At 55.7% G+C, this 17,682-nt stretch overlaps 1 protein-coding gene across 1 annotated transcript; it reads right to left on the reverse strand.

Annotated features, from left to right (window-relative positions):
* Positions 1-14,936: 14,936 nt before the first annotated feature.
* Positions 14,937-16,806, reverse strand: LOC309585778 (serine/threonine-protein kinase pim-1-like; the record flags this gene model as incomplete). The annotated part of the gene is made up of 5 exons (XM_082303639.1): positions 16,744-16,806; positions 16,602-16,652; positions 15,920-16,286; positions 15,365-15,541; positions 14,937-15,040 (listed from the first exon to the last, which is right to left on the reverse strand). The coding sequence occupies exons 3-5, from the start codon at positions 16,263-16,265 to the stop codon at positions 14,937-14,939; spliced, it is 627 nt and encodes a 208-aa protein (XP_082159765.1). The 5' UTR covers positions 16,266-16,286; positions 16,602-16,652; positions 16,744-16,806.
* Positions 16,807-17,682: the final 876 nt, after the last annotated feature.

The raw sequence follows: 17,682 nt of genomic DNA on the forward strand, positions 1-17,682 counted from the left end.
CCAGCAGTATGGAATCACCCTCAGACAGGACTCTGGGAATGTTTCCAGCCAGTTCAGGGGTGTCTGGGCTGGGCAGGGAGCCCAGGCCTCCCACAGGACCCCTTAGAGGTGGGTATAAAATATCCTGATTTAACAAGGTCAAGGCCAAAGGATCCCAGGACAAAGGAAAAGTGGGATTGCCCTGGGACAGACACTTGAGCTGTTTGGAATGCTGAGGTCCAGCGGCTCCTGGCTGTGGCCCAGGCTCTGAGGCTGGGCTGTGTTTGTAGAAATGATTCTGCCTTTCTCAGGGACACCTGGGCTGAGCCAACAAACAACGAGCCTTGGAGAGGCACAGAGTGTCAGCAGGACACAGTCAGATCCTTAGGAGCCCCAGGATGGGTGGGAAGGGATGGAATTTGGAGCACACGTTTGCCCCTGGGAGAATCAGGAGCACCATGGACACTGGGGGTATGAACGTTCCGTCCCTCGTGCAAGGAGTCACCACTGGGAACCCGACTGTGGGGAAAGGTTAAAGGGGATGGAACTGGGAAACATCCCAGTGCGGGAACTCCAGAGGGATGGATTTTAGAATCCATCTCTGCTCCGCAAAGATCTGCCTTTAGGAACAGAGCAGCCACACACCATTGGGCTCTGCAGATGGAAACTTTAGGGAATGCAGCTCCTTTGGGGTTTGCTGAAATAAAGGAACAATTGCCAGCCACAGCTAAAATGACCTTCCAGAGCAGATTGGCTTTAGCCCTATTGCTGCTACATGGACAGGGAGTGTGTGGATTCTTGAACTGGAACAGCAACACTTGTTGTGTGCACATTCCAAATGTGATGCTGGATGGGATGATCGGGTAGAGAGGATAAAATCGGTTGCTGCATCCAGCAGGGAATTAAGGGGAGAGTTCAACAGTAACTGGTTGGATAAAATTGTTAGAGGACTTGGATTTTCCCTGACTGATGGTTGGCGTCACTTTTGCAAAGTCTAACTGGGACCACAGCACTACTTGTGCTTATGACACTTGCTTTGAGCTGTGTAAAGAACATGGTTGTGAAAGCAGCTGAGGAACTCGTGGGATGTGAGTAAAGGAGCAGAGTGAGGCTTACGAAGGCTTGAAGGGAAGAGAAGCTTCACAGCCCTCCAAGGGGGGGAAATTTGCCAGATGAAAAACCATTTGCACCTGGTGGGTTCATACAATGCTTCTTCTCCAAAAGCCACTGGCCATGGAACCGCCCAAGGCTGATTCTGTGGGCAGCAACCAGCCCAGGTGTGCCAACTTTCACCAGTTCACCGGGCAGTCAGGGCTGGCTTTGGGGTCAGCGACCACCAGGGACCCCCAAAGAGACCCCCAGGGCAGAAGAACAGATGTGCAAAGGGGTGGGGGAAATCTGCAATGATTTTGGGGCAATGATGATCGTGTGTGTGTTTCTTGTGGGACAATCTGGGAATGTGTCTGTGAAACACAGTCTGCAAACAGGAACATTCCTGAACTCGGCACACACGACTTTGGGAGGGGCTCTCCCCTCGTGCATCCGGCCCAATAAAGAATGCTGCTGCTTTGTGCTGCGCTGGTGCTGAGGAGGTTTTGTTTCACTGAAGTTTTGGTAACACCTCTGTGCCTGTGTCACAGACCCACAGAGCAGCTGTGATGTCAGAAAGGGGCTGTGTGACATCACAGAGTGGGCTGTGACTTCACAGGGTATTGGTGTGACATCACAGAGAGGGCTGGGCCATCCCAGAACAGGCTGTGACATCACAGAGTGGGTTGTGACATCATAGGGTGGCTGTATGACATCATAGAGTCAGCTGTGACATCATGGAGCAGGTCTGTGACATCACAGAGTGGTGCTGTGACATGAAAAAGTGAGCTGTGACATCACAGCTTGGGCTCTGAAATCACAAGGCAGAGGTCAGATATCATCTAGCAGACTATGACATCACAGAGCAATTGTGACATCATAGAGGAGGCTGTGACATCACAGTGCAGAGTTGTGACATCACAGAGTGGCCATGTGACATGACAGAACAGGCTGTGACATCACAGAGCAATTGTGACATCACAGGGTGGCTTTATGACATCATAGAGTCAGCTGTGACATCATGGAGCAGCTCTGTGACATCATAGAGAGGACTGTGACATCACAGTTTGGTGGTGTGACATCACAGAGTGGCTATGACATCACAGGGTGGCTATGTGACATCACAGACTGAGCTGTGACATCAGAGATATGGCTGTGATATCACAGGGCAGAGGTCTGACATCATAGAGCAGGCTATGACATCACTGAGTGGTTGTGACATCCCAGGGTGGCTGTGTGACATCCCAGGGGGTTGGATGCCATGGCAACCCTCAGCAGTTCCAGTTCCCTTGGAAACCCCCCCAGGGCCCATTGCTGCAGTCAGGCTCCGTGGCCACTTGCCCGCAGAGCTGTGGCTGCCCTCGGCTGCCATGGCAGCCCTCAGGACAGAGCGGTGCCAGGCTGGTGCCAGCTACAATTGCAGTGACACTCGCTGATGCCCTCAGGTGCCACGGCAGCGGCCACAGGGACCCCTTCCTCACTCTGGTGCCACGGACACCAACGCTTGGCCCTGCTGCCATGGGCATTGGCACGGTCACCTGCACTCAGGGCCTGTGGCCGGGCACTGCTGCCATGGACACGGGCACGGAGCCCTGGGCCACAGGCGGCTGCCGCGGCCACCAGCCCAAGGTCCCGTGGCCAGGGCCGGGGCCATGGAAAGGAACCCGTGGAGCCGTGGTGATGCTGGGTGGCCATGGGGTGCTGCTGTGGGCTGGGCCAGAGAGAATTTCCTTGCCAGGCCTTTCTCTGGGGCTGTGTTTGGCTCTGTGCTGAGCACAGCGTTGCTCACACTGAGATGGTTTTGTTCTTGCTGAGCTTGCACAGAGCCAAGGCCTTTCCTGCCCCTCGTCCGGCCACGCTGGCGAGGGGCTGGGGGTGCGGGGCAGCTTGGCAGGGGTCACAGGCAGGACAGCTGACCCCAACTGACCCCAGGCATATCCCAGACCACAGGACATCATGGCCAGGGTATAAAGTGGGGGAACAAGGAGGAAGGGGGGACATTTGGAGTGAGGGTTTTTGTCTTCCCAGGTAACACTCAGGCAGGACGGGGCCCTGCTTTGCTGGTGGGCAGGGTCAGCACCAAAGACACAGACACCAACTGAAGGAATTGTGCAATTTATAGAATGCAAAACTGCAGAGAATTACAAAAGTGTCGCCATGACCGCCACTGACCACTGCCCGGGCCAGCTCCTGCGGTGTGCGACAGGAGTGGGAGCAGCTGGAGGCTCTCGGCTTTAAAGCTGCTCCTCAGGAGTTCAGCTCTGCCCAGGGGAGCTGAAGCTCCAGGCACGGTGGCTGTCACCAGTCCCGACGAGGGAGAGGATAAAAAGCAGCAAGGAGGCTTGCCACACGGGATAATCCAACTTTATCGGAGGCAACTCCCAGGAGACAAGCCTGGAGCAACTCCAGGGAACCCCTTATAAAGGGAGGTGTTACAATGGGGATGGCTTAACTGGGGACCAATAGAAATCTCTGAGGGAGGGATATGGACGAGGATAGACATTTCCTTGGGCCAATAGCCCCAAGGGGAGGAGGGGAAAGGGATCACATGCCCCAATGGGACATCGAGGTTTAGGGGATTTCCAAAGGGGGAGGTATCTAGAGGGGTAGGGTCTCGGGGGATTGACGGGGACCATATAAGGGTAAATTGGGAGGTTTCAGATGATGGACACTGGACCTTCGGGAACAACAGGAGGGGTTTGGGTGATTGATAGGGAAAGAGCTAGAACAAGGGGAGGAGAACAACCATGTAGGGAGCACAGGGGGAGCGGCTTGGGTCTGGGGCAAACCAACTGGGAATAGGAGTGGGGAAGGTAGGGATGAACCATTGGGGTACAGGAAACTTATATAAAAATACAATAAAGGTATTGCATCACCACAGGTAGCATGAAAATTGTTACGAAGGGCGCATGAGTTGAGATAAGGATTGGGAGAGAAACATTCTAAGTTCAAAACAGGCTCAAACTTAAAGGCATAAAGTAAATTTATTATTAACAGAGTAGGATAATGAGGAATAAAATAAGCCTTTCAAACACCTTTTTTCCCCTCCATCCCCTCCCTCTTTCCCTCCGACAGTGCAGGGAGACAGGGCCTGGGAGTGTTTAAGCCAGTTCATCGCTCGAGATCTTTCTTCAGTTCCCTCAGGGAGGGGAGTCTCTTTCTTCTTCTCTGCTGTGGGCTCCTTCCCACAGGAGACAGTTCTCTGTGCACTTCTCCAGCGTGTTTCTAATTTCACGAGTATCAGTCCCGCCCAGCCTGCTGTAACGTGAGTCCCTCCCACGGGCAGAACAGCCTTCCCAAAACTGCAGGCGTGGGTCATCAGTCCATGGGGTGTAGTCTTTTAAGGATCAGCTGCTTCAGTTTGGAAGCAAGGGCCCTCTTTCTCTATCTCTGGAAGCAGGAGCCCTCTCTCCCTGTTCAGGTCTCCCCCTGGATTACAGCTTTTGTAGCATCCACCCGCTCCGGTGTGAGCACCTTTTCCCACGGGCTGGGAGTGGATCTCTGCATCCCCCCGTGGACTTCATGGATCCCAGGGAGACAGTTTGTTTTATCCCAGTCCTCACCACGGCTTGCAGAGAAAATCTCGACTCCGACGCTGGGAGCATCTCCTGCCCCTCTTTCTTTCCACTGACCTTGGTGCTGCCAAGTTGTCTTTCTCTGCATGTCCTCACTTCCTCCTCTTTCTACGACTAGGAGGAAAGAACTGCTGCTCGTAAATGATGTGTAAACATGTTAAGAATAACCTTTCTATGCAGGTATTAACTAGTTAACATTATAACTGGGGTCAAAGTTCCAAGATGCTAATATAGCTTGAGTTATAAGATACCTGTATAATCTGGATCATAACCTCCTCTACAATGTAATAGCTGGTACAGGTTAACTGCTGTTCCTGAGTGCCATTGCCAACAAATGCCCCCAGTTCCAGGGTTTCTGCAGGGTTTCGCAGCACGGAGCAGTTGATTTGGTCTCGGTCGTGCCCCGGGGAATCGTTTGCCGTGTTTGCCCTGCCGGCCCCGCGGCCCCGCTGCCCCTGCGCGGGCGGTCGCAGCCGCCGCGGCGCCGGCGCCGTTCAGCGCCTCTCTTCATGCGGGGCGCTGAGAAGGAGAAGCCGCCGCCGCCGCCCCGGCCTTTCTGCTCGCAGCGCGGCTGGCTGGCAGCGGCCAGGCGGGCAAAGCTCGCCCTTCATCTGCCCTCGATCACTCACTGGCCTTGGGGAGATCCTTGCTAAGTGCTGCCCGGGAAGCCTGTGAAAACAGGAGTAAATCTGATTTTACCACTCGTGTGCTGTAATGCAGCCTCCAAAAGGAGCGATGCTTTTCTGCACCTGTGCACACACGTGTCTAAAGCACGTGAATCCTCCATTGGTTCCACATTCATTCTGAGGCTTTGCACCCAACTGTTGATTTTTTCCCGATATTGGTTATTTTATCTTCAGTGGTTGTAAATCAAAGCCGATCAGAGGAAACAAGTAATACAAAATTAAAATAAAAACCCAAGAACACCCACTGACAACACTGCAGAAGATTTTTTTATAGTATAGCTTTTATTAAATCTTCTGTCAGTAGATATGTTCCTCCTAATTCCTTTATGCCTTTTGAACCACAGCTATTTATCATTATTCCTTTTTAGTATTTATTATGCTTTTTAAATCCCATGTATAACAGGTGGATGCAATCAGAAGTAGTTTTCTATCCCAAACAGACTGAAAAACTCACTTCTTCATCCCAAAGAGACTAAACCCGGTGTGTTTGGCGTCCCATCTCACACAGCCGGTCCCGGTATCTCCGCAGGGGATTTCTGCCCTGGGGCAGCCCCGTGGCCATGGTGACACCCTGAAACATAGATTTAAAAGAAACATAAAGATTTTAGTTATAGGCTAGCTGTGTTGAAATTGGTTAGAATAAGAAAGAATTTGAGCTGGACTAGAGTTAATTAAAATAGTTAAGAGAGCTAGATTTGAAATGGCTTTTAAGATGTTAGTAATTGATTATTAAATAATTGATGTTCTGTCATTTGTGTGTTTGTTTAGCTGTGCTTAGAACGAGGAACAGAAATATTGATCAGTTGGTGTAGGGAACAAGGACAATTCCCAATTTCCTCCCTCCGTGGGAACCTATTCAAAAGTCAGGCAAGAGGAAATTTGGAGGTCACTAAAGTAATTAAGATTGTTAAAGTTCAGAGAGGCAAAAAAGGTCCAAGTGAGGGAGATGAGCTTACTTCATCGATCTGGGACCACCGACCCAATTCGAGAGCAGCGACTCAATTCAGAGCACGCACTAGGCACGCTTAATGACACTAAAGCTCATTTCCATACGAAGCGGAGAATGGGAGGGGTCACTGTTATAAATATGTATTTGTATTTTGGATATTCATCACTTTTGTGGATGAATGAACTCTGTAACCGTTCATAGCTGGACACTGCGCATTAGGAAGCTGTTCCACGCCGCTGTCCGGCGCCAATAAAACATTCACTTTCTAACTCTAAACTGTTGGAGAGCTTTTGTCTGTCTCAGCTGGATATCGATATGAGATCGATATTCACATCTTGGTAAATCAAGCCCCGAGCACGGACACTGGGGCCGGTGTGCGAAGGCGTTTGGGACTGCACGGACGTTCTTTAGCAGCAATGTTTGTCTTTATTCTCTCTGTCTTTACTCTCTCTCTCTCTTTATTCTCTCTATCTTTACTCTCTCTCTCTTTAATCTCACTCTATTCTCTTTCTCCTTATCGTTTCTCTCTTTTCCCCTCTCTCTTTTTATTCCGTCTCTCTTTACTCTTTCTTTCTCTCTCTTTACTCTCTCTTCACTCTCTCTCTTTATTCTCTTTCTGAAGAAAATGAATACAAAAGCTGATTTTTTTAGCAATATAGTATTGAACATTTATTAGTCGAACAAAGGCAAATCACAGGGCTGGGGCGCTTAGCAATATTGCCTGAGGCGCCCTCCATTCATTTTACTGTGGACTTAAGGACTCTCTTAAACTGTTACATATTCATTAAGGCCAGAAAGTCATTTACACTTTACTCAGCTTTCCCCCCGTCCGGTCTCGGCCCCTTCCGCCAGCACGCCGCCGCCTCGGTGCTCGGATCTTGAAGAAGAGACACAAAGTCCCAACAGAACAAGCTCTGCTGTTGTTTTCTTTTTTTTCTTTTCTTTTTTTCCCCCCCCCCAGTTATTTTACTTTTAGTTTGTCTTTTTTTTTTCTTTTTGCCTTTTTATTTCTTCTTCCATTTCATCGGGTTTTTCGCTATTTTCACCTAACGCAGCCTTTGTTCCCCTCCCGGAGGTTTGTGGTGAGATGCTGTTCCACCGTCTCTCCCCGGAAACCAACGAAATCAATTGAAATAATGATGAACTGTTGAACTCTTCCCGCTGCTGTTTCCAGAAGGCCCCGGGAGGAGCCGGGGGCGGGAGGGGGGTCCGGTGCCGGGGGCAGTCACCGCTCGCCGGGCGGATCCCGGTGGCGCAGCTTGGGAGCCGCGGAAGTGCCCGAGGGAGCGCGGGGGCGAGGGAAGAGGAAATGCGAGGGGGTATCGGTGCGGGATAAGGGGGCTCGGGCGGGTCTCAGCGCCGGGGATGGAGGTGCCGGGCGGTCCCCGTGCACGGGAGTGGGGGCTCAAACCTGGATATGGGGGGGCAAGGAGGTCCCGGTGCCGGGAATGGGGGTCAGGTGGTCCCGGTGCCGGTAACGGGGGGGATGGGGGCGTCCCCGGCCCGGAGATAGAGTTTCAGGGGGGTCCCGAGGCCCAGAAACGGTGGCTCAGGGGGTTTTCCTGGGACGGAGAATGTGAGTTCAGGGAAGTCCCCTTCCCGGGAATGGGGCTTCAGGGACGTCCTCGTGCCAGCTAAGGGGAACAGGGGGTCCCGGTGCTGGGCAGGGGGATGCAGGGGGTCACAGTATCCGGAAATGGGGATTCAGGGGGATTCGGGGAGGCCCCGGGGCCAGACAAGGGGGAACAGGGGGGTCCCGGTGCTGGGGAAGGGGATGCAGGGGGCTCACAATATCCGGGAATGGCGGTGGAGGGTGTTCTAGTACCCGGAAATGGGAGCTCAGGGGGTTCCCGTGCCCGGGAATTGCGGCTCGGGGGTTCCCGTGCCGGGGTCCCACTCGCCCCTCGCCCCCCCCAGGAGCGTCCCCGGCCCCAGCGCTGGAGCCACCGCGCTGCTCCGCTGGCCCCGCCCCCAGCCCGGCCCCGCCCCCAGAGCCGCCTCCGGCCCCGCCATTGGCACCGCTCTTTCCTGCCCACCAATGGCAGCTCGGGCTGCTCGTGACGTCACCGGTGGCCGGGCAGATCCCGGCGGCGCAGGGCGGGAGACGGAGAAGCCAAAGGGACCGAGGGAGCGCGGGGGGAGGGACGGGGCAATTCCAGGGAATTCCCCTGGATCCCCTCCTGGCATCCCCCGGACCCTCCTCGGCCGCGCCCTGCGGGACCCCCGGGCCGGGCTGGGCTGAGCTCCCGGGCCCCGCGGCCAAACTCTGCCTGGAACCCGCTGGGTTCGGCCCGGAGCGGGGCAAGCACCGGGACCCGCGGATCCATTTTGTCCTGCGGCTGCGGGGCCCCAGCCCCGGCGGAGCAGGACTGGGCGCTGTGACCCCGATCCCTGACTCCCAATCTCCTTCTCTCCCTCTATCCTCTCCTGTCCCTTTCCTTTGGGTGATCATAAATCCCAGAGCGGCTGCAGAGCCCCGTGCCCAGTTCGGGTTTCCCAGGAAAGGGAGGCCTGGGGCTGAGGCGCCCCGGGATGGCCGGGAATGGGGGTCCGGGGGTCCCTGGGGTCAGGGAAACAGGGGATGCAGGGGCTGGGAGAGGAGGATACCCGGGACAGGGGGTGCAGGGGGGTGTTGGTGCAGGATGAGAGGTGCAGGGAGGTCCCAGTGCCCAGGAATGGGGATTCAAGGGGGTCTCAAGGTAAAGGAAAAGGGGGGCTCCCTAAAGACCCCTCCCGGAGGGGCATGAACTGGGTCAGGAGCTCTAGGAGAGTGAAAAGGGGGCGACCACGGTATAGGAGCAATTCTGGGAGGGGCTCAAGCGCTCCGAGGGGGGACACGACCCCCGGGGACCCCTCCTCACCTCCTCCCGCAGGTGGAGGCCGAGCCCCAGCCCTGGAGGACGAAGCCCAACACGAAGCCCCCGGCCCCCGTCAGCATCTTGGGGGGCATCCGGCGGCAGCTCCGGGGGCGGGAGGGGCAGGATCCGGGAAACGGCGGCGGCTGCTGGGAAGAGACCGGGAGAGACTGGGACAGACTGGGATGGACTGGGACAGACTGGGACACCGGGATACACCAGGACCAGGACCGGAACCCACTGGGACCAGAACTGGGTAACAGAGGTCCCACTGCGAGCAACAGGGACCACTGTGAGGGCGACTGGGAGAAACTGGGAGCGTGCTGAGTGCAGCTGGCAGCAGCTGGGAGCGGCTGGGAGCGTGCGGGAACAAACTGGGCGAACATGGAACACCCGGGGGACGCGGAACAGCCGAGGGACACGGGATGTCCACGGACCGTGGAAGGTCCAAGGAACGCTGAGCGTCGCTGCCACGGCTGCAAAAGCTTGAATGGAGTTTTTATCCCGTGACGTTGCCGGGGAGCAGCGGCAGCTCCGCGCCCCCAGCCCGGGGGTGGGAGCAGGGGAGCCGCGGGCAGCACCTTCGGGGCACAGCCGGGGGCTGGGGGGCTCCTCCCCGCAGTTCATTTTCTCTCCCCTCCGTTCACATTTTCTCCCCAGAATTGAAGTGTATCTCGCCCCAATTAAACTGTTCTCCCCAGTTAAGCCCTGAGGCCCCTCCCCGCACCCGGCTCTTCCTGGCAGGACCCGGCCGGGACCTTCTGGGAAAACCGGCGGGAAGACTTCAAAAATCATTGCTTCGATTGATTTCGTTGGTTTCCGGGGGAGAACCGATAGGACAGCATCTCACCGCAAACCTCCGGGAGGGGAACAAAGGCTGTGTGGGTGAAGTAGAGAAAAAACCCGAAGTTGTGGTAGAAAAAAAAAATTAAAAAAAAAAAAAGAAAGAAACTAAGAATAAAAGCAAAAAAAAAAAAAGAGAGTTGTTGCAGTGGGGATACTGCAACATGCATATATCAAACCAGGAGTCCCGTGGAAAAAGAAATATATAATGGACGGATTCTTGGTAGATGTTTCAGAGAGATGTTTATTTCTCCAGCCGCATGGCCGGGGCTGTGCCCAGGAACTGTTCCAGTCACCGGACCAAGGGTCCTTCTGCCTGCGCAGGGAACACAAACCAAGCAATGGGAACGAGGCTGAGCAGGGGCAGGGAACCCCTGTGTCTGTGCCCTCAGGGCCCCTCTCCCAGGGCTACACGGCGGGGAGGAGACCCCAACACCTCACCCGTTTTATTTTAATAAAAGGAGAATGAAAACAACTGGATAAACATAACAAGAACAGTTTCAAGACAAAACAAGCCACCCTCCTGAGTCTTTAAATGTCCAAACAGATTCTGTGGAACATCTTAGGGCTGACAGAAGGGAGACAGAACTCTCCAGGCATGCTTTGTGGGGAAACTGAGGCAGGAGAGGGTTTAATTTCTTCCCTCCCCCTTTTCATCCCCCACTCGGCATTGGAAAGGGATTTTTGGGGAAACAATTGGCAAAAGCATGGTTTTGTGAGGGAAACCATGGATGAAAAAACGGATTGGGAATACACTGGGGGTAATAGGACATAGGGTAAAAGGGAAAGGTGGGATTAGGAAAGGGAGACTGTAGGGGGGGCTTACAATGGAGATATTGTCTAACATGACTACGATTTTTAGCATATATACTGCCTTTTACAGGAACACCATCAGGCCCAGTGACCTGCGATGCTTGTAACCCTTTTCTACCTAGTACAATTTTGAATTCCACCACCTCTCCATCTCCCAAGCTTGGGATGCATTTTTCAGGGTTATTCTTTCTAATAGCAGTTCTATGCACGAATATGTCTTGCTGGTTGTCACACCTTGTTATAAAACCAAAATTTTGCTTAACATTATACCATTTTACTATCCCTAAGATCTTAGCTACTACGATCTTTTCCTTTTTCCGAGTGGCTGCTGTTTTCTGTCTCGCTGCATCTTTGCTCTCTCTTTTGGTCGCTCCCACGTTGGAATTGTCAGGGCTGCTGGTGCCTGCGCGCTCTTCCCGGGGTCGCGTTCGGGGCTGCGCGAGCCGGGCCGGGCCGCGCCGCTCAGTTCTCCGTGTGTTGCCTCCTCTGGTCGCAGCTTCGCTGCCGCTGCCAGGCGCTGCAGCCACGTCTCGGCCGGGCCCCCGAGCGGCAGCCCCCCCGTGCCCTGCTCCAGCGCGCGTCTCGGCCGGGCGCGGCTCCGCTCCACCACCACTGCCGCTGCCTGCGTGCCGCCCCTCTCGGCCGGGCGTTCCCGGGGCTCGCTCCACCACGCGCTGCGCGGGGCCGGGCGGGCACCGCCGGGTCCCACCGCGCCTCGCTCTGCTGCCGACACTGCGGCTCCCGCGGCTCCGCCCGCACGCGGGAACTGCCTCGCTGCTGCTCGCAGAGCGCTCGGTGCACGTGGCCTGGGCCGCACGGTCCCTGAGCCAGGCTTCCCTTCGCCAGGACACAGCTGACATTGCTCAACAGTCTCGGAAATTAAATAATATTCACGAAAATATTCTTCCATCTGCATATATTTTGACTCAAATATTAACTGTGTCCAAACGGTTTTCCAAAAGCCCTTGGTAAGAATTAAATCCCAAGAAACATAGAAAAAGTTCTTAAACAACCATGCCAGGAAGTGTTTCAGTTCTTTTTGAGCTTGAATCAAACTAAAATTTACAAATCATTGTTCAAGAATCTTTTTAAGTTTAAGATAAATGTCCATATGCGGCTCTGAGAGCCAAGAGACTTCCCACGGTTCCTCCATAGTTTAGACATGGAATAGCAAAGCAAAACCAAGAAGAGGAATCCAAAGTTTCCAGGGTTTACTCACACAAATCAGTCGCTTAGGGATCGGGGATCATTCTGCTCGCATTATCCACCATGATGTTGCAGTGGGGATACTGCAACATGCATATATCAAACCAGGAGTCCCGTGGAAAGGAAATATATATGGACGGATTCTTGGTAGATGTTTCAGAGAGATGTTTATTTCTCCAGCCGCATGGCCGGGGCTCTGCCCAGGAACTGTTCCAGTCACCAGACCAAGGGTCCTTCTGCCCGCGCAGGGAACACAAACCAAGCAATGGGAACGAGGCTGAGCAGGGGCAGGGAACCCCTGTGTCTGTGCCCTCAGGGCCCCTCTCCCAGGGCTACACGGCGGGGGAGGAGACCCCAACAGGTGTGTGCTTGTGTTAAAGCCCCTCTTTTTACCCTTCCTGAGGCACTTTGTAAAGTGAGTGAGGATGCTTTTAGAGATGAGACTGGTGTTTAACTTCCCCAAAGTAAAATTGCAGTAACAGCTGCACTGCCAAGGGGGATCGTGGCCACTTACAGAGAAATACCAGTTTCTCTGCTCACTATAAAGGGAGATTTTTGAGGATCCTCTATTACCACAGGCCTGGGCCCTAGGGTGTATCACCGTGTCCCGCAGCCATAGGGAGGAAGAGGAGGAGAAGATCCAACAGGCAGGAATTGTGCAGCAAGATTGATTTCTTTAATTATTTTACTAACTCTTTTATAGACTTTTTTTTTCATGGTCTAATTGGACAAAGGACCAGCCACCCCTTGGGGGCGATTGGCTAAAATCCTAAAACATCCATTGTCAAAATATTTTTCTACTCTACCATAAACAAGACTTTTCAAGGTTGCAGGTGGCTTGGTTGTTTACATTCCCTGCTACCTCTTCTGTGAGAGAGAAAAATCTCTCATGGACTTAGAAAATAACAAGAAAATCCTCGCTAACAGCATTTTTGTACCTACAATCCTCCAAGGCAGGGTGATGTCTAAACACGGATACTGTAGGGAAGCTGGGGAAAATGGGGATTCCTGTGAATTTCTTCAGGCTTACAAGGAAAAACCCATCATCTCCTGTGTCTCTTTGCCTTCTCTGCTGTTGGCATGAATGCTTTATGGTATAGCTATATGGTATAGCTCTGTGCATTTCCCCAAGCCTCACCTGCCTCAAAGGACCCCCAGACATCCTGAAGCTGCAGTGACGATAACACTGGGGCAGAGCAGGTGCCCTTTAGTCTCTGGATCCCAACTCCTGCGTCATCTTTCCTTCTCCTGCAAGTTGTCTGAAAAAGAGATGTTTCATTATTTGGTTTCTGTAGTTTCAGGCCTCTCCTCTGGTTCCCAGGCTTCCACTGAATCACAGAATCCCTGGAACAGGCAGGTCAGATGTAATCAGAAGCTTTTCAGCTCTCCCTGATTCTGCCTGGCTTCTGCTCAATGCCACACACACTGATTTATCACATACTATAGCACAGCACCTGTTTGGTATCAGTACCTCCAGAACTAGTTTCCCAAACTCTCTGGTTTCTTTAAACCATGCAGGAAGCCCAGCACAATGCATAGAAAGGAAAGAAGAGCCTAGGCTGATTAGAGCTTTGAAGCCACAGACACCTTGTCCCTGTAGCAAGGGCAGCAGGACACAGGTTGCAGATGAACTCCTTTTATGAGGCTGCTAGAGCCAATAAGGTTGTAAGAAATGACTGTACGTGAGTGAAGATCATCTAGTGCTGTTCTGCTCAATAGAGAGACAAAACTAGAGACAAATGCTCTGGATTCACTTTCTGCTTTAGATCTTGTTCAAGCAGCTGCCTCCTCTCAGGGGCCTATTCCCTCATCTGTACGTGGGAATGTTTCCCTGTCCCCCAGAGGATGCTGTGGTTTCTAAACATGAAAAGCATCTGCTATAAAGAAAAATCTCCTGGAAGGGTAGAAGCAAATAGAAAGGGTAATAGAGATGGATGCCCTTCTGGGGCTGAAAAATGTGAAATGCAGCAGAAGCAGGAGGAGGTCTGTGGCCACTTGAGGTTGTTTTTCCTTGTCTCCCTCCCCTGCTGGACAGGAGGTGCTGCGAGCATTCAGTGATTCTTTGTTGGCATAGCAAAGTCTCCAGAAGGGAGCTGGGGAGAAATACCACTCCTTCCCCCCAGTGTTCTAAAGCTCTGGGCTACACGGTGCAACAAAGTTACCAAGAATCGCTCCCTTACATAACACAACTCCCGAATGTGAGACGGGGTTAGAGGCTGGTAACACCAGGGGGGTTCCCTTGGAGTCCCTAGGGATCACTTTCTCTGCCGCTCCTTCCTCTGCAGCGGGGGTCCCCTCACGCTCTTTCCCTGCCCCAGTGTGGGAGGCTGAGCCTGCTGGAGGTGCCCATCTGTCCCAGAGACATTTTCGGCATCTGCGCATCCCTGCACAGCTCCTGTAGACGCTGCTGTCCCCTGAATCCAGGCAGACTGGGCTGCATTTGCCTGCTGCCAGTGTGAGGGGAAGAAAGAGCAAGAGTTCATTAGGGCTTGACCTGAAATGACATTCTGGTGCTTCTGCTTTTTGTCACAGCTTTGGAACCTGAGCAGCATCTCCGTCCCTGACACCCACTGGCCCTTGGAATGCACACATGAGCCCACGTATCACTTCTGGTGAACCCAAGTGGCCGCGTCAGTTTGAAAGGGCAGCTGTTGTTTCACTGTTGCATTTCTTGGCTGGTTACAGTCCCTCCTACCTGTACTACAGCCTGTGCTTGAAGACACAAAACTGCCATGACGCCTTGAGGAAAGGCATCAAAAGCTTGACAAAGGCTGAAGGGAACACTCTGATTACCCCTTTTCCCAAGAGGGTTCTTTAGCTGAAGTTGCTAACCAGGACCAGACTTGACACCGCGGCATGGGCTTGTGGTTGTTTTATTTCTCGAGCCCTCAGTCCTGCGTGGGACTCGGTAACCGGGTGCTGCAGAGGCTCCGGCAAGGCATCAAAGACGCCTGCCCCGCACCCAAGGGTGGCGCAAGATCTCCTCCAGCGCTGGCCTGTCCGCGGGGTGCTTGGACAAACACCAGCGGATCAGATGTTGGCACTCTGGGGAGAGAAGCCAGAAAGCGCCGGTCACTTGCAGAAGGCTCCTGCCCAGCTGCTCCCGGTGCCCACAAGGCCCGGGCCGTGCTGCGTGTGCTCAGAGCTGTGCCGGCCTCCCGGCTGACTCTGCCCTTTGCGGGACAGTGGCACGGCAGGACACGCGCCACCTCCTTCAGCCAAGCGGGCCACACCGACCCCGTCGTCACGGGCCGCCTCCTGCGGCCAGCCCTTGAGGGCAGATGGGCCTCCCGCGGAGCTGCGTGAGGGCCACGCTGGGCTGCGCGGTGCCATCTGCCAAAGCCTGCCTTCTTAAGGCTGGACACCAACCTGGAGAGACCTGCTGCCAGAAGAAGAGCTGCCCCGACACGATGTCACGGTCCTCCTGGAAGGGCATGTTCCCGCAGACCATGACGTACAGCAGCACGCCCAGGGACCAGATGGTTGCCGAATGGCCGTGGTAGCAGCCAAGGCAGATCCACTCGGGTGGGCTGTACACGTGTGTTCCTAGGGGACACAGGCAGCGCTGTCCAGGCGCAGGCTGCTGGCTTCCAGAAGCAGGGGCTGCACCGGTGGCCACAACTTCCCCCCGAGGCCACCGGGCGTCCCCCAGCCAATTGGCCAAAGCCAGGAAACCATTCTGCAAGGCAAACAAGGCCAGCGGAGCAGCCCAAGCCCTTGCAGGCCTGCCAAGCCGAGCGGCCGGGGCCTGGCTTTGGCAGCCCCCCTCTGTGGGCAGGGCTGGCAGCCGGCTCCTGGGGCACAGCATCTGGCCCGTGCCAAAGGGCAGCCGGCAGCCGGCTGAATGCCGCACCCCGCAGCCCAGGAGGGAACGGGGCTGTGCAGTGCCTGGCACTGGGAGCGGGGCCCGGCCTGTGGGCTCACCGGCAAATCGCGTGAAGGCCTGCTCCTGGAGGAAGGTGCCGCAACCGAAGTCGATGAGCTTCAGGTCGCCGCTCTCCGGGTCCACGAGGAGATTCTCCGGCTTGATGTCCCGGTGCAGGACGCCGCAGGCGGTGCAGTGCCGCACGGCCTCCAGCACCTGGCAGAAAAGCCAGCGCGCCATCTCCTCGCACAGGAACCCCTGCTCCAGCAGGAAGGCCAGGAGATCCTGCGATGGCTCCGGACGCTCCATCACCAGCAGGAAGCTGTCAGGCAGCTCAAACCAGTCGAGGAGCTGGATGATGTTGTGGCAGCCAGAGCCCACCTTCTCCATGAGCACGATCTCCATGGGAACACGGGTGCCGTCGGGCTGTGAGGAGGAGACAGTGCCTCCAGCAGGCCTGATGCTGCCCTGTGCCTCCGCTGCCCCGCGCCTGGGATGCCCCAGTGCCCCCTTGGGCAGCCTCCCTGGTGCTTGGGCTTCCTCCCGCCCAGGGGATGCTTGGGGGGTGCCCCCCTGCCCGGCCCCACCACCGGTGTTCGGCATCCCCGGGCCCGCCGTGCTCCGGCTCGCACGCTGAGCCCACGCCCGCTCCCCCCGCCCTGCGCCGCCTCCCGCCCTCGGGGCCCGGCCTTATCCCTGCCCGCCGCGCCCCGCTCTGTCGCGGGGGCCCCGCTCACTCACCAGCTCGTACCACTGCAGGACGCTCTCCCGGGCCACGCGTTTGATGGCCACCTGCAAGCCCACGAGAGACGGGGCTGAGCTCAAGCCCTGCCCCGCCCCGCCCCTGGCCCTCCCCCCGCGCCCCGCCGTCCGGGCCACTTACCGGGCTCCCGTCTGAGAGGCGGATGCCCGAGAAAACGGTGCCGAAGCCACCGCTGCCCAGCTGCGGGCCCAGCTGGTACAGCTCCTGCAGCTTCTTCTTTTGCCCTGCGACCGAGACCGAGCCATCAGCCTTGCGCCCAGGGCCCCCCCGGCCAAGTGCCCGCGAGTGAAGCGGGCCGAGCCACCGCGGGCCACGTTGCTCTGACCTGCTTCCTGCTGCGCGCCGGGCAGCGGCCACCGCCTTGCAGCCGTCGGGCTGGCGAGCGGCAGAGCTGGGGCAGGGGAGCGCGCAGAGGCGGCTGCAGGAGCCGGAGGGCAGCGGGGCAGGGCGGCACCGTCGCTGTCCCCGGCATCGTGGGCTGGACTCTGCTGTTGAGGACTGCCGGGGCTACAGCCCGAGGACTCGCACAGGGGGGTGTCAGGAGCAGCTGCAAACCAGGGAGGGGTTTTTTGAAGCCGTGGCCTCAGAAGCACTGGAAACAGCCAGAGACTCTGCTGCTCTCAAGGGCCCTGGCCTGGCCTGGGGATGCCCCTCAAGAGCCCCGAGGGAGCCTCAGACAGCTCCTCAGAAGATCTCACCTGCTACCAGAAAGGCCTTCCTGGTAGTCGGTGGCCGTCTCGGAGCAGCTTCCTGGAGATGGAGGAACCTCCTGGGTCTCTTGAGGGACGTCTCCGCCACCAGGCACGGGCTGTTGCCAGCTGGCACAGCCGGCACAGCGTCCTGGGAGCTGTGGGCTGGCAACTGCTGGCTCCAGCTCACTTGCTGCTCCGCCACCTGCTCCTGAGAAGGCTCCCCTGGATCGGGCTGGGCTCCCACTTGGACTTCTGGGCTTTCCCTGGCCACGTCAGTTGTCAGGGTTGCGCCCGTATTGTTGAAGTCCGTGAGTCCAAGGGAGCTGGGAGACCTGTCCACAGGCTCTGCACCTTCTGCAGGCTGACA

This window comes from Coloeus monedula (genome assembly GCF_965178545.1).
Source record: "Coloeus monedula genome assembly, contig: HAP1_SCAFFOLD_313, whole genome shotgun sequence".
Lineage (NCBI taxonomy): Eukaryota > Metazoa > Chordata > Aves > Passeriformes > Corvidae > Coloeus > Coloeus monedula.